This window comes from Trichomycterus rosablanca, chromosome 14 (genome assembly GCF_030014385.1).
Source record: "Trichomycterus rosablanca isolate fTriRos1 chromosome 14, fTriRos1.hap1, whole genome shotgun sequence".
Lineage (NCBI taxonomy): Eukaryota > Metazoa > Chordata > Actinopteri > Siluriformes > Trichomycteridae > Trichomycterus > Trichomycterus rosablanca.
In genome coordinates, this window is record NC_086001.1 from 16,513,519 (window position 1) to 16,529,138 (window position 15,620).

The 15,620-nt window shown below is 40.6% G+C and overlaps 1 protein-coding gene across 3 annotated transcripts in view; it reads right to left on the bottom strand.

The window, feature by feature from the left end:
- The window catches only part of rela (v-rel avian reticuloendotheliosis viral oncogene homolog A), a 51,163-nt gene extending 35,591 nt beyond the window's left edge, over window positions 1–15,572 (bottom strand). For 2 of the 3 annotated variants that reach the window (XM_063008678.1, XM_063008680.1), the window contains exons 1-3: window positions 15,441–15,572; window positions 9,558–9,593; window positions 7,228–7,364 (exon numbers count right to left, since the gene is read on the bottom strand). In XM_063008678.1, the coding sequence (XP_062864748.1) occupies window positions 7,228–7,364; window positions 9,558–9,593; window positions 15,441–15,447 (180 nt within the window). In that variant the 5' untranslated portion in view covers window positions 15,448–15,572. Of the gene's footprint in view, window positions 1–7,227; window positions 7,365–9,247; window positions 9,326–9,557; window positions 9,594–15,440 lie in introns of those variants that run through there. The other variant, XM_063008679.1, reaches the window with a different exon arrangement.
- Between the last annotated feature and the right edge of the window lie 48 nt (window positions 15,573–15,620).

A 15,620-nucleotide genomic window follows, 5' to 3' on the forward strand; every position in this document is an offset into this window, starting at 1 on the left:
CAAATTAAATAAGTAACTTATTAAAGAAGTCTATAACATAACGCTTGCATTATTCACTTTTTTAATCATTCAGAATGTCCACTAATACATCCTGTTTTTCTCCAACAGATATAGAATAAGACATTGATCACTGATTCCTTTAATGTCTTTCTCATGTGATTTTCCAAACATGCCCCAGACTGTATTCTCTAACTCATTCTTTACAGACACCTTGGTCTTCTTTGTCCACTTCCTTAGAGTCCTGGTGATAGCCAGCTAGTTCATGTGGGTGTATAAGGTGCTAAGGTGGACAAGGTTGTAGATCTGTCCAGTGATGGCAGAGAAGCAGAGGTATGCACCAAATAGGCATAACATTATGACCACCTTCCTAATATTGTGTTGGTCCCTTTTTTGCTGCCAAAATAGCCCTGACCCGTCAAGGCATGGACTCCATTAGACTCCTGAATGTGTGCTGTGGTATCTGGCACCAAGATGCTAGCAGCAGATCCTTTAACTCCTGTAAGTTGTGAGGTGGGGCCTCCATGTATCTGACTTGTTTGTCCAGCACATCCCACAGATGCTCCACTGGATTGAGATCTGGGGAATTTGGAGGCCAAGTCAACACCTCAAACTCATTGTTGTTCTCCTCAAACCATTCCTGAACCATAACCCTGCTGAAAGAGGCCACAGCCATCAGGGCAACAATGCTTAGGTAGGTGGTATGTGTCAAAGTAACATCAGGATGAACTGTTACACAATTCAGTTGTTTCTTAGATTTTTTTTATGCCATTTGTGTTATTTATGGCATGACGTGTTATGTTTAAGTCATTTTTCTTGTTTCTATTTGTCCATTTATATTTTTGTTTTAATTTTTGTTTCTGCCAGGAAGTTCAGGATTGTTCTTGTGTTTTCTTGGTTGAGGGTTTCTTTAAAAGTTTTAGGTATGTGTAGCTTTTGTCTCTCTCTGGTGTATTTGGGGCATTCGATTAGAATATGTTTTATTGTAAGCTTTGTTTGGCATCTTTCACATATTGGGAGATTGTCTACTTTTATTAAGTATTGGTGAGTGATTTTTGTATGACCTATTCTACATCTTGTGTGTGTAACTTGGTCCGCTCGTCTTTCTTGGTGTATTATCGGCTTATTGCTTATATTTGGATGTCTCTCATGTAGTTTGTTTGTTTATACAATTACTAGGGATGTCCCGATCACATTTTTTTGTTCCCGATCCCGATCATTAATTTTGATCCCGATCCGATACCGAGTCTCAAACCGATACTTGTATTTTCTAGATATTGTCTAGATAAGAACTAGATAATACTGTTCACACAGTGCACACACCTCAAGTACATTACAGTTATTCAAATTAATCCAATGTATATGTTTAACAACTAAATAGCTCTGCTGTGCTGTAGGAAAAAAATTGCCTGCATCCAAGCTATTGCTTAATGTGTTTTTTATTTTTACAAAATAAAAGTAAACAAACTTAGTGCAGCATTGTAGTAGTAAAACTGGAACACTCAAAATGTTGTGACAATGGTTTGATGGACGTTTCTACGCGAAGTGAGTGTGTTTTGACCCTTTGGGGCTTCCATAGTGCATGGAATAGCGTGCTTGGCTAACGCGATGACTCCAGCTGTCCGCTATTCGGTACCGTAACAGAAGATAATAAAGTGTTATGCTCCTGACAATTTGTGAATTTTCCCGTGCATTTATTTCTTTATTAAGCAAGTGCATCACTACGTTGTTTTGTAAACCGGTGTGATCCTTGACTCACACACCATATAAATAGTAAAATTCTACAGTAATGAACGCAGCTCTGCTCCTACCGCCTCGTGAAACGCTCACATTGCAGACATTACACTTCGCTGTTGGACTTGTTTCCCTTTCCAATTTAAAGTATTTCCACACAGCGGACATGCTGAGGTAAAACAAAGGATCGGCTTAGGATCGGCCGTAGTAAAGCCAATACCGATCAGTTAAAAAATGCCTTGATTGGCCCCGATTCCGATCTTTGAGATCGGATCGGGACATCCCTAACAATTACTAACCACAAAATGTATCTGTTCTGCTGTGGCTGCAGTGTTGGCATAGGACAAGGGCATACACAACCAAAAACAGCAACAACATGTAATATTGCTGCAGTCCAACAGTCTTAAATATTAAATATTTCTGTACATGCAAACAATGGTACAACCATATTGCTGGTAGATTTCCATAAAATCACAAAAGACTGCAATGTTTGTTATTCACCGCATTATCTGGTCATTGTAAAGAGCTTGTCCATCTTATTGGAAAGAAATCTTTAAGGTTTTGACAAGTCAATAGACAACAGGCCTAGTTCCAGCAACCTCACCACAACAAGTGCGTTATGGAAAGGGTGTGTCTGTCTCTGAGTGCATGTGTCAGTGTGTATTATTGAAAGGGTGTCTACTACACAATCTTACAATGTTATGGTGTGTAAACTTTAAATTATAGCTAAAACTATAATTTCAGTTTGTAGAGAGTTTGATTATGAACTTAAGATAAGATTCCCTTTGTTTAATGCATTTTCTTCCCATTTTCCTCCCGATTTAGCACACTCAATTTTGTCTTCAGCATCCAAGGCGAGCACGTCGCTGTACACACCTCTTCTGACATGTGTACAGCCCTCCTCTTCTCGCCCCTGCATTCTGCACAGAATGCGTCTCTTCTGCCAATCACCGGTCCTTACACAGCGTATGAAGACCCACCCACCCACACATAGTCCGGCCCCCACCCTGCAGATACAGTGGCCAATTAGTATCTGCTGCAGGCACTGGCAATTATGCCCGCCAGATGGCACCCAGCTGACCGGTGGCAACAGCGAGCTTCGAACCTAGGAATTCAGAATCTCGGTGCTGGTGTGCTAGCGGAATATCCTGCTGTGCCACCTGGGCGCACAAGCTAAGATTCCTTTATTGATCCCCATGAGGGAAATTCGGCTCTTACAACAGCTCTTGTACAGTGTAAGAACAGTAAGTACAGTAAATAGAGTAAATAAAATAGAGCAGAATAAAATTAAAATAAAATTTGAAAGTTATAAAAAAAATATTGACTCTGTAATGCAATTACTATTATACAGCAGTATGACAATTACAACTATATAAGAGAACACCATATATACATAATTAATCTTCCGCTTGTAGTTAATATAGAGTTTTATCTTGTCTATATCGTAAAAAAGCGCTTGTGTTTTTCTAACATAAATCCGTGCTTGTTTTCGAAGTCTGTTACTACAAAACTTCTGCTACCTGCGTCCGAACGAAGCCTGTTTTTTGTTCGTTTGTTTTCTACTTCAGCGCATAAACACCTTATTCATCCAGAATTAAAACCGTTTTCTGTCCGCACAAAGCGCGTTTGTGTTTGGTTGTTTTTGTACTCCAGCGCTTTAACACCTTTGTTTTGTGGAGAATTAAAACCGCTTTCTGTCCGTAGGAAGCGCGTTCTGTTTATTTGTTTTGTACACCAGTGCAGAAACAACTTTTTCCTCCAGAATTACAGCCGTTTCTGTCAGAATATAGCACGTTTGTGTTTGTTTGGTTTTATATTCCAGTCTATCAACGCCTGTTTCATCCGGAATTAAAGCCGCTTTTCTGTGACTACCAGATGAAGCGCCGGTGAATCCAACTTAAACAGCAACTTCAACTCATCTTCTAAAGCTAAGTACATTTCTCTGTTATTATGGCCCCAGCAGGAGCTCTGTATCCTTGTGTCGAGTGCAACATGTTCAGTTATTCTTTCTCCGTCGTTACTGATAACTTTATATGTGATAAGTGTAGATTAGTTGTTAGTTTGACGGAGAAGATTTCAGTATTAGAGGGGCGAATTCGGGCGTTAGAACAGACTACTAGTGGTGAGTGCTTAGATTTAGCTGTAACAGTCCCGAATGTCAGCAGTTCAGGTATAGAACCCCAGACTCTGGCATTAGAGCCCTCACAGCGGGACGACTGGGTGACGTCTCGGCGACATAGTCGTAGGGCAAAGCACCAACCATCTCAGTTGGACGTGTCCAACAGGTTTTCCCCACTCAGTGACCCACCCACGGAGAAGCCTGTTAAAGAAAGTGCTCTGGTTATAGGAGATTCTCAGCTCCGACACGTGCGTATTGCAACCCCCATAGAGACACCAGCAACCATAGTCACTTGTATTCCGGGGGCCAGGGCGCCTGACATCAGAGCAAATCTGAAAGTGCTGGCTAATGCTAATTGTAGATTTTCGAAGATTGTTATCCACGTCGGCACTAATGATGTTCGTTTACGGCAGTCTGAGGTTACTAAGAATAATGTTAAAGAGGTGTTTGAGTTAGCTAGGTCAATGTCCGAGGCAGTAGTGTGCTCTGGCCCCTTACCGATTCGACTCTGTGGCGAAACCTACAGCAGGTTATTGTCACTGAACTGCTGGATGTCTAAATAGTGCTCAGAAAACTGCATTGATTTTGTAGATAATTGGTCCACTTTCGAGGGAAAGCCTGGTCTTTTGAAGCGGGATGGTGTCCACCCCTCGTGGGAGGGTGCTGCTCGCATTTCTTGCAGCATAGGTGACAGGCTTTACCACCGCGTTAGTGTAGCGGCAGATAGAGGTAAATGACTACACAGAGCCAAGACCAGGCAGCAGACAAACAGGCCTAACCGACTTTCTGCGAGTCGCAATCGGACGTCACCCGGAATCCTCGGGTCACAAACCATTAAGACTGTGTCTGTTTACCGTGGCAGGTTTAAGCCAAAACAAAATCAAAAAGTATGTCATAATAACCTAATTAAAATTAATCTAAATAAGCATCATGAAACCTCTAGTAAGGCTAAACTAAAAGCTAGGACTTCTAAACATCAGGTCATTTGCATGCAAAACAGTAATTGTAAATGAAATGATCACAGACAATTGGCATTTAGCAGACGCTTTTATCCAAATCGACTTACAGTACTTATGAGTACAAATCGACTTATGACATACTTTCTAAGCAATTGAGGGTTAAGGGCCTTGCTGAAGAGCCCAACCGTGGCAACCTGGCTGTGGTGGGGCATGAACCACTGACCTTTCGATTACTAGTCCTATACCTTAATCACTAGGCTACAACTGCCCTACAATTAAGTGTCGTGCTCAGGGGTCCAACAGTGGCAACCTGGCAGTGGTGGGGCTTGACCCAGCAACCTTCTGATAACCAGTCAAGTACCAAAACAATTACATTACATTTTCAGCATTTAGCAGACGCCTTTATTCAAAGCAACTTATAATTAAGACTGTATACACTGCAAGCAATTGATGGTTAAGGACCTTGCTCAAGGGCCCAACAGTGGAAAGCTCGCAGATGCCAGGCTTGAACCAGCAACCTACCGATTACTAGTCCTGTACTTTAACCACTAAGCTACCCCTAGTTTCTTAACAAAATAACCTTGCCGCTAAGATCTGGGTTTGGGCCAAGACAATTGCCACCACAGCTGAAGAAGCTTGAAGGTATCTGTCATAAATAATGGCGTACTTTATTCCTATAAAAACATTTTACTTTCCATTATTATGGGTCAATAAGTGTAGACTGATGGTAAAATGGTAATTCTATCCAATATAAATCTAAACTACAACACAAAGCATGAAAAAAATTATTATCTTCTGCATCCACTGTATTATAGTTTGGGTTACAGATATATCTTTGTCTATATTTTTATTATTTTCTACACTGTAGATTAATGCTGAAGACATCAGAACTATGACGGAACACATATGGAATAATAGCAACCTTTTGCCTTGATGACAGCTTTGCACACTCCTGGATCAGCTTCATGAGGTACTTACCTGGAATGTTTTCCAACAGTCTTAAAGGAGTTACCACTAGCACTTGTTGGCAGCTTTTTCTTCACTCTGTGGTCCTACTCATCCCAACCCATCTCAACTGAGTTTACGCTGGGTGATAATAGAGACCAGGTCACCTGACACAGAACTCCATTACTCTCCTTCTTGGTCAAATAGCTCCTACTCTCAGAGGTGTGTTTGAGGTCATTGCTCTGTTGAAGAACATATTATGGGTCCACTAATGCAAACCAGATGGGATGGCATGTTGCTGTGGGTTAAGTGTGCCTTAAATTTTGAATAACTCCCCAAGTGTCACCAGCAAAGCACCCCCACACCATCACTCCTCCTCATCCATTCTTTACGGTGGAAACCACAGATGTAGAAACCATCCACTCACACAAAGTTTTGACTCATCAGACCAAAGTACAGCTTTCCACTCGAATTTCCTTGGGCCAATAAACACAAAAAATGCACTTCTCTTCTTGTTGTTCTTCCTCAGTTGTGGCTTCTATGCAGCAATTTGACCATAGAGGCCTGAGTCACGCAGAGGCCGTCTAGTCTAAACAGCTGATGTTGAGATATGTCGGACTTGAACTCTGTGACGCATTTATGTGGGCTCTAAATTGAGGTAATGTTAATTTGCCATTTCTGAAGCTGGTACCTTTAATGAACTCATCCTCTGCAGCAGAGGTAACTTTTGGTCTTTCTTTTCTGAGGCGGTCCTCATCAGACCCAGTTTCATCATAGCATTTGATGGTTTTCATGACTGCACTCAAAGGTCTTGAAATTTTCCAAACTGAATGACCTTCATGTCTTAAAGAATTGATGGATTCTTTACTTAGTTGAGTGTTTCTTACCATAATATTAATAAGAGCTGTAGGTGAACAGGACTTTTCACTGTATAGAACTATGTACCAACCCTGCCTCTGTACAGCACAACTCATGGTTACAAACACATTAAGAGGGCAAGAAATTCCACAAATTAACTCTTTTTTTTATATATATTTTATTCATGCATTTTCTCCCCCTTTTTTCTCTCTTTTAGCATGTCCAATTGCCCGATTGCTTCATGCTTCCTCTCCACCAATCCCACCCATATCTGAACAACAGGCCAATTGTTGTTCATGTGGCCGCTTAGCCAAGCCGGCGGGCGGGCAGAGCTGAGATTCGATATGATGTATTCAAGATCTGGTTCCAGTGTGCGTTTTTACCGCTGCGCCACCTGAGCGGCCCTCACAAATTAACTCGACAAGGCACATCTATAACTGAAAACCATTCCAAGTGACTACCTTATGAAGCTGATTAAGAGAATACAGAGGGTCTGCAAAGCTGTCATCAAAGCAAACTATTTCAAACATGAAACATATCCTGGTTTGTTTAGTCCTCAATTTTAATCTTCATTTATATAAATAACCTACACCACACAGAAAATATGAGGGTTACCTTAATAGCTGGGTGTGTTTTTGTGGAGTCATTGCTTTTCTCTCCTGGAATACTACCAGCAGACCTTCCCTCACATTTATACCGAAACCGCATCCCCCTTGCTTTGGGCTGCTCGATTATCTCTATGAATGGTGGACCTGAATGGACAAAACAAAGGGTACAAATAATTAAAACATTTACATATGAAGTGGTGTAATAAATACTAAAAAGTAGTAGACATAGGCATGTGCAAGTAATTAGCATCATTGCCTCAAAATTGTGGAATATATTAATTTTTTTTTGATTAACTGTTAAAAGGCTTTAAAATTGACATAAGACTCATTCCTAAATTTCAGCACGATTGCAAGTATAGTTCATGAAATATTTTATTAAGTCATTTATGCATTATTCCAATTAATAATATAATAATAACAATAGTAATTATTATTATTATTATAATTATTATTATTACTATTAAGGGATGCACCAATACTTTTTTCACTTTTAATACTGAGGCCAAAACCAGATCCTTTCAAATCAGTCAATTCAAAGAACCAATACCAATACTGCAAATCCATCCTAAACAGACCATGCCACTTTAAAATAGTTTACTTGGGTAAGTAACATAATCTTAATCTTCAGTTAACACATTTTATTGGATGTTTACTGTACATAAAGCTGGGTTATACGGTTAAAATTACTTATATACACACTGATCAGACATAACATTATGACCACCTTCCTAATATTGTGTCCCGCTTTTGCTGCCAAAACAGCCCTGACCCATCAAGGCATGGACTCCACTAGTCCCCTGAAGGTGTGCTGTGGTATCTGGCACCAAGATGTTAGCAGCGGATTCTTTAACTCCTATAAGTTGTGACGTGGGGCCTCCATGGATCTGACTTGTTTGTTCAGCACATCCCACAGATGCTCGATTGGATTGAGATCTGGGGAATTTGAAGGCCAAATCAACACCTTAAACTCGTTGTTGTGCTCCTCAAACCATTCCTGAACCATTTTTGCTGTGTGGCAGGGCGCATTATTCTGCTGAAAGAGGCCACAGCCATCAGGAGGGGGTACATGGTCTGCAACAATGCTTAGGTAAGTGGTACGTGTCAAAGTAACATCCACATTACATTTACATTTTCAGCATTTAACAGACACCTTTATCCAAAGCAACTTACAGTACAGTTACAGTATACAATCTGAGCAATTGAGGGTTAAGGGTCTTGCTCAAGGGCCCAACAGCAGCAACCTGGCAGTGGTGGGGCTTGAACCAGCAACCTTTTGGTTATTAGTCCAGTACCCTAACCACTAGGCTACGACTTGCCCTACGACTTGCCACATGGATGGCAGGACCCAAGGTTTCCCAGCAGAACATTGCCCAAAGCATCACAATGCCTCCACCGGCTTGCCTTCTTCCCATAGTGCATCCTGGTGCCATGTGTTCCCCAGGTAAGCAACGCCCACATGCCCATTCCAATGCTCACGTGCCCATTGTTGGCGCTTTAGGCAGTCAAATTTTTGCCCTTGTCACATTGCTCAAATTCAGCAGTTTGAGCTACAGTAGCTCGTCTGTTGGATCGGACCACACAGGCCAGCCTTCGCTCCCAATGCATCAATGAGCCTTGGATACCCATGACTCTGTCGCCGGTTTACCACTGTTACTTCCTTGGACCACTTTTGATAAATACTGACCACTGCAAACTGGGAACACCCCACAAGAGCTGCAGTTTTGGAGATGCTCTGACCCAGTGGTCTGCCATCACAATTTGGTCCTTATAAAAATCACTCAAATCCTTATGCTCGCCCATTTTTTCTGCTTCTAACATCAACTTTGAGGATAAAATGTTCACTTGCTGTCTAATATATACCACCCATTAACAGATGCCGTGATGAAGAGATAATCAGTGTTATTCATTTCACCTGTCAGTGGTCATAATGTTAGGCCTGGTTGGTGTATAATACAATAATGGAACAATAATGGTATAGATGCACCCATAATTATTAATAATAGATACAATATTTTTGTAACACCCACCATATTGATGCTTTTTGAACAGATAACGTAACCATATTCACTTTAGCCATGTTGCTGAGACACTGTACACACAGTACACTGGGGAAAAGGAAAACTGACACGTCAGTATCCTGAGCTCTCCTTGCTGCTTAAAGTGAACCTGACATGTGCACAATGTGTTACTTATCGTTGAGGCAAGACCACCGCTTTTGCTCAAGAGGCTAAATTTCAGCCGTCCACCACGTCAATTTCAGTAATAAGTAAAAAAAAAAGGTACAAATACAAAATACATTAAAGTTTTAAAATGTGGCACACACAGGCACCACTTTACCTTGCTGTACAGTGGGATGTCCCCAGCCAAATACATCTGAAAAAATAAAAGAGAGAAAGAATGTCAATGTGCTGAATTTCTATTTACTAATCCAGTACAGTACATGTAGCACAGTCAGAAGATACACTGCCAGGCCAAAAAAAGGTCACCACCTGGATTTATCTAAGCAAATAGGTAAGAGCCTCCCATTGGATAATTACTGCATGGGTGATTATGTTTCAGCTGGCAACAAGTTATTTAACCCTAACTGATGCAGTGAGTAGCTTCTCATTTGTTAAACAACCATGTCGAAAAACACATCCTGTGGTCGTGGAAAAGATGCTAATCTGTTTCAGAAGGGTGAAATTAATCTAGCAGAGAAAACATCTAAGGAGATTGCTGAAACTACTAAAATCGGGTTAAGAATTGTCCAACGCATTATTAAAAAGGACAGTGGGGAAACATTATCATCGAGGAAGGAATGTGGTCAGAAAAAAATCTTGAATGATCGTGATCGGCGATCACTTAAACATTTGGTGAAATCAAATGGTAGAAGAACTACAGTAGAACTCAGGGATATGTTTAATAGTGAAAGTAAGAGCATTTTCACACACACAATGCGAAGGGAACTCAAAGGATTGGGACTAAACAGCTGTATAGCCTTAAGAAAAACACTTTTCTAAGGCTAAGCGGCAAAAACGGCTTCAATTTGCTAGTGAGCATAAAGATTGGACTCTGGAGCAATGGAAGAAGGTCATGTGGTCTGATGAGTCCAGATTTATCCTGTTCCAGAGTGATGGGCGCATCAGGGTAAGAAGAGAGGCGGCTGAAGTGATGCACCCATCATGCCTAGTGCCTACCGTACAAGCCTGTGGGGGCAGTGTTATGATCTGGGGTTGCTGCAGTTGGTCAGGTCTAGGTTCAGCAATGTTATGTGCCCAAAGAATGAGGTCAGCTGACTACCTGAATATACTGAACGACCAGGTTATTCCATCAATGGATTTTTTCTTCCCTGATGGCACGAGCATATTCCAAGATGATAATGCCAGCATTCATCGGGCTAAAATTGTGAAAGAGTGGTTCAGGGAGCATGAGACATCATTTTCACACATGGATTGGCCACCACAGAGTCCAGACCTGAACCCCATTGAGAATCTTTGGGATGTGCTGGAGAAGACTTTGCGCAGTGGTCCAAATCTCCAACATCAATACAAGATCTTGGGGAAAATTTATGCAACTCTGGACAGAAATAAATGTTGTGACATTGCAGAAGCTTGTGGAAACGATGCCACAGCGAATGTGTGCCGTAATCAAAGCTAAAGGCGGTCCAACCAAATATTAGAGTGTGTGACCTTTTTTTTGGCCAGGCAGTGTATATGGCTAAATGGTTTGAATCCCGGCTCTGTTATGCAGCCAGCATTGAGCCCATGAGAAATATGATATGTGAAAAAACAATTTTATTGTGCTGTCCACATGACAAATAAATGTACTCCACCTAGATCATTATTTTTACAATTACTATTTCCACAATACATTTCCACTGGCTTTCAGTTGATCGGACAAGAGCTTAGACCCAGAGAACTAAATGGCGTTTCTGCGTTTTTGATGCCTGTGTAATAGGTCTGTGTAATGTGAGTTTTAGGTGCATTTTGTGATGTAGTGGTAGACTGTGTTACGTTACAACAGTTTTCTGAAGTACTCCTGAGCCATGTGGCTTTATTTTTCTATATTTATTCCAATGTTTCCTACAAAATGTCAACTGAGGGCTGAAAGGTCATACACAATCACATTACAATCTCTGCTGGCTGTTTGATGGTGCCTGCACAGGGATGGGGGAATAATAGATATTAATGCATGATTCTCAGTATGCGATACTAATCCCCATATGAACCCGCCTCTGGCAGGTAAAAAGATGCAGTAGGCAAGAAACATCAGAGAATACCCTGCAACCACTGCTGGAAGAGCACAAGCCGGTAGTGGCAGTGTTATGGTCTGGATAATGTTTTCGTGGCATTCTCTGGGCCCAATTTGGGTATGAATCCATCCTTGCAGATCACGTACACCCATACATGCTGATTGTCTTCTTTGGGGTGGATGGGATCTTTCAGTAAGACAATGCAACATGTCACATGGCTAGAAATGTCCAACATTTGTTGGATAAGCATGACCCAAGACCTTCAAGCACTACCTTGCCCCCTAATTCCCCAGACTTGAATCCAACTGAGCATCTGTGGGACCACCTCAGTTGTCATGTTCACTCTATGTGGGATGCACTGCAGCTGTGGATGGACACAAGTAAATCCTGAACACACAAACTGTCACATTATGCTGACAAGAGATTAGTTTAAAAGCTGCTGGAAGACAGGTAACACTGTACAGTCAAGCAATCTGTGCATCAACCAGAATTAATATAATGCACAAAAAGAACCCTCTGCTCCAATACTGACTTTATACAGCTTGGTGTTAATAACATAGACAACATGAGAACAACTGGAAATTCCTTACTCGCGTAGGATCTTCTTAGACCCTGACGATTTAAAGATCGCTTGGCTGTGAACAGGGTAGGCCTACGTTCTGATTAGTGCTGGGCGGTATGACGGTACATTCAGTATACCATCTTTGATTCCTCATACCGTATGGATTTTAAAAATACCGCCATACCGTAGCAACAGCTCAAGCTTCAGTAGGCAGCAACTCATATACAGCCCTAAATCAGAAAAAGTTGGGACAGTATGGAAGATGCAAATAAAATAAAAATGCAGTGTTTCTTACATTTACTTTGACTTATATTTGATTGCAGACCATTTGAACCCAATATATTTCGTGTTTTATCTGCTCAACTTCATTTCATGTGTTAATATTAGGGCTGTCAAACGATTAAAATTTTTAATCGCGATTAATCTCAGAATTTCATATAGTTAATCGCGATTAATCGCATTTAAAAAAAATCTGTGTAAATGTTATAGAAAACAAGGTTTTTTAAGTGAAATGTTACAATTAAAATGGTGAACACATTTTATGCTATATGTACTGATGTTAAAAACTGCTGGGACAAGAGAAAACTGTAAGGGAGTTTTATTCACTCACATACTAGGCAGTAATACTATCCAGCAGAGACCCTCGACTTCGTATAAATGTCAGATTGTAGGTTAAAATTTCTCCATCAGCAAACATTGTAGATCAGCGGTGCTTTAGGTGGGATAAGGCGTAGTTATTGTAACAGACTTTTCTGTGGTTGTATTGTGACAATGGTTTGATGGACGTTTCTACACGAAGTGAGTGTGTTTTGACCCTTTTGGGCTTCCATAGTTCATGGACTAACGTGCTTGACTCAGCTTTCCGGTATTTGGTACCGTAACAGAATAAGTTAAAAAAAAGTGTTCTGCTCCCGACAACTTGTGAATATAGCGTGTATTTATTTCTTTATTAAGAAAGTGCATCCCTACAACGCTCGGTTACATTATGATAACAAACCGCAAATGAAAAACGGTGGCAAGTCCGACATTAAAACGTTTGTTCTACCAGTCAAGTCTCAACATGAACTAGAATTTGCGTTAACGGCACTATTTTTTTTAATCGCGTTAAATTGAAATCGCGTTAATGCGTTATTATCGCGTTAACTTCGACAGCCCTAGTTAATATACCTCAATTCCTGCATTTCAGGCCTGCAACACATTCCAAAAAAGTTGGAACGGGGGCAATTTTGCACAAGTAATAAGGTGAAAAAACTAAATAATTATGTGATTCCAAACAGGTGATGTCAACAGGTGATTGTAATCATGGTTTGGTACAAAAGCAGCATCCAGGAAAGTCTTTGGTGAGCAAAGATGATCAGAGGATCTCCAGTTTGTCAACAAATGTGAGAAAATAACTGAAATGTTTAAAAACAATGAACCTCAAAGAAAGATTGAAAGGGATTTGCATATTTCTCCCTCTACAATGCATAATTTCAATACACGATTCAAGGAATCAGGAGGAATTTCAGTGGATAAAGGCCAAAGGGTGCAAGCTTAAGCTGAACACTCGTGATCTTCAATCCCTCAGATGGCACTGCATCAAGAACCGCCACTCAACAATAGCTGATATAACCACATGGGTGAGGGATTACTTTAGCAAACCTTTGTCGAGCACTACAATACAGAGTTACATGCACAAATGCCACTTAAAACTTTACTGTGCAAAAAAGAAGCCTTATGTTAACCATGTTCAGAAGTGGCGTCAACTTCTCTGGGCTTGGAAGCATTTAGGATGGACCATCAAACAGTGGAAACATGTATTGTGGTCAGATGATTCAGCATTCCAGGTCTATTTCCAGGAAAAAATGGACCCTGTGTGGTCCGGACCAAAGACGAAAAGGACCATCCAGACTGTTATCAGCAACAAGTCCAAAAGCCAAGGTCTGTCATGGTATGGAGCTGTGTCAGTGCCTTTGGCAAAGGTCATTTACACTTCTGTGATGCAACATAAATGCAGAAAAGTACATTGAGATCTTAGAGCAACATATGCTGCCTTCAAGACGTCATCTTTTCCAGGGACGCCCATGCATTTTTCAATAAGACAATGCAAAACCACATGCTGCACATATTACAAAGGCATGGCTGCGGAAGAAGAGGGTACGGGTACTGGACTGGCCTGCCTGCAGTCCTGACCTGTCCCCAATAGGGAATGTGTGGACAATTTTGAAAGGAAAAATACGACAACGATGACCCCGTACTGTTGCACATCTTAAGACGTGTTTGCAGGAAGAAGAAGACAAAATAAAAGCTGAAACACTAAATCACTTGGTTTCCTCTGTGCCAAAACGTCTTTTAAGTGTGGTGAAAAGGAATGGCAACATTGCAAAGTGGTAAATGCTTTACTGTCCCAATGCGTTGCAGGTCTGAAATGCAGGAATGGATGTTTATTAATAAATGAAACTAAGCTGAGTAGATAAAAATATCTCAGGTTCATCCTGTCTGCAATCAAATAAAAGTCAAAGTAAATCTAAGAAACTTTGTGTTTTTATTATTTGCATTTTCCATGCTGTCCCAACTTTTTCTGATTTTGGGTTGTAATATAATATGCAATAACTAAAACAGCGGTGTCCAGGTACGTAATTTGGGGCGAAATACTTCAGGTTAGTCGCTATTTCAACGTTGTAAGCGAACTGGAAGCAGAGATATTTAAAGTTGTCCACTTTTCTACAACAGACCTGGGGTCAAGTTGTACAGTGGAGTTTGCAAACGTTGTTTTATTCATTAAAAAAGCTAATGGTAATTGTACAATACTTAAAACTTCCATTATATATTGTGTCATTTTATGGGGCCGAGCAAAGCTTATAGTACTCAAAGCCTTCACTTTATACATGGTGTAATTAAAAAAAATTTTATTTTACGTACTTTTGACTGTAGAATCAGCCAAAGACATATAAAAAAAGTCCCAGTCATACAAAAAAATACCCTGATATACCGTGAACCGTCAGAATCTTTAAAGATACCGTGATACAAATGTTTGGTCATACCGCCCAGCCCTAGTTCCGATCATGTCATGAACATTTTAAAAGTATCACTTAGTAATTATTAAATGTTCTGGAATTAAGTAAATGTTAGAAATTGTTGACAACTTTACCTGTTGTAATTTATTAGTCAATCTATTATGATTTTTATAATGATTTATTTTTGTTATTTGCGCTTTGTTGTTAACTTTATACCACTAATTCCGACATGGCAGCACTCTAACAAAAACACCTCTCAATAGATATGTAGTCCACTAGGTAAGTGTTTACAACGCATCATTGCAGTGCACATGTGTAGTGAACATGCAGGTGATTCGGAGCACTGACGTTTTTGGAAGTTTGGGGGCTTCCCCACGCCCCGACACACAAAAAACTTAATCTACACACATCCACCACTGAGTAACACTTACCACCCATTTCGGCTTTCACTCCCGCTAGAATTGACTCTTAAATCCACAAAAACGCAACAGACTGTCCGTTTTAAATCAGTTAAAAAACGAAATTTTTACATCCAGTTTCAACGAGACTAAAAACCGTTCCCCGCCCTCACCAACCGGAAATGACATGGAACAACAGAAAGCTGCATCCCG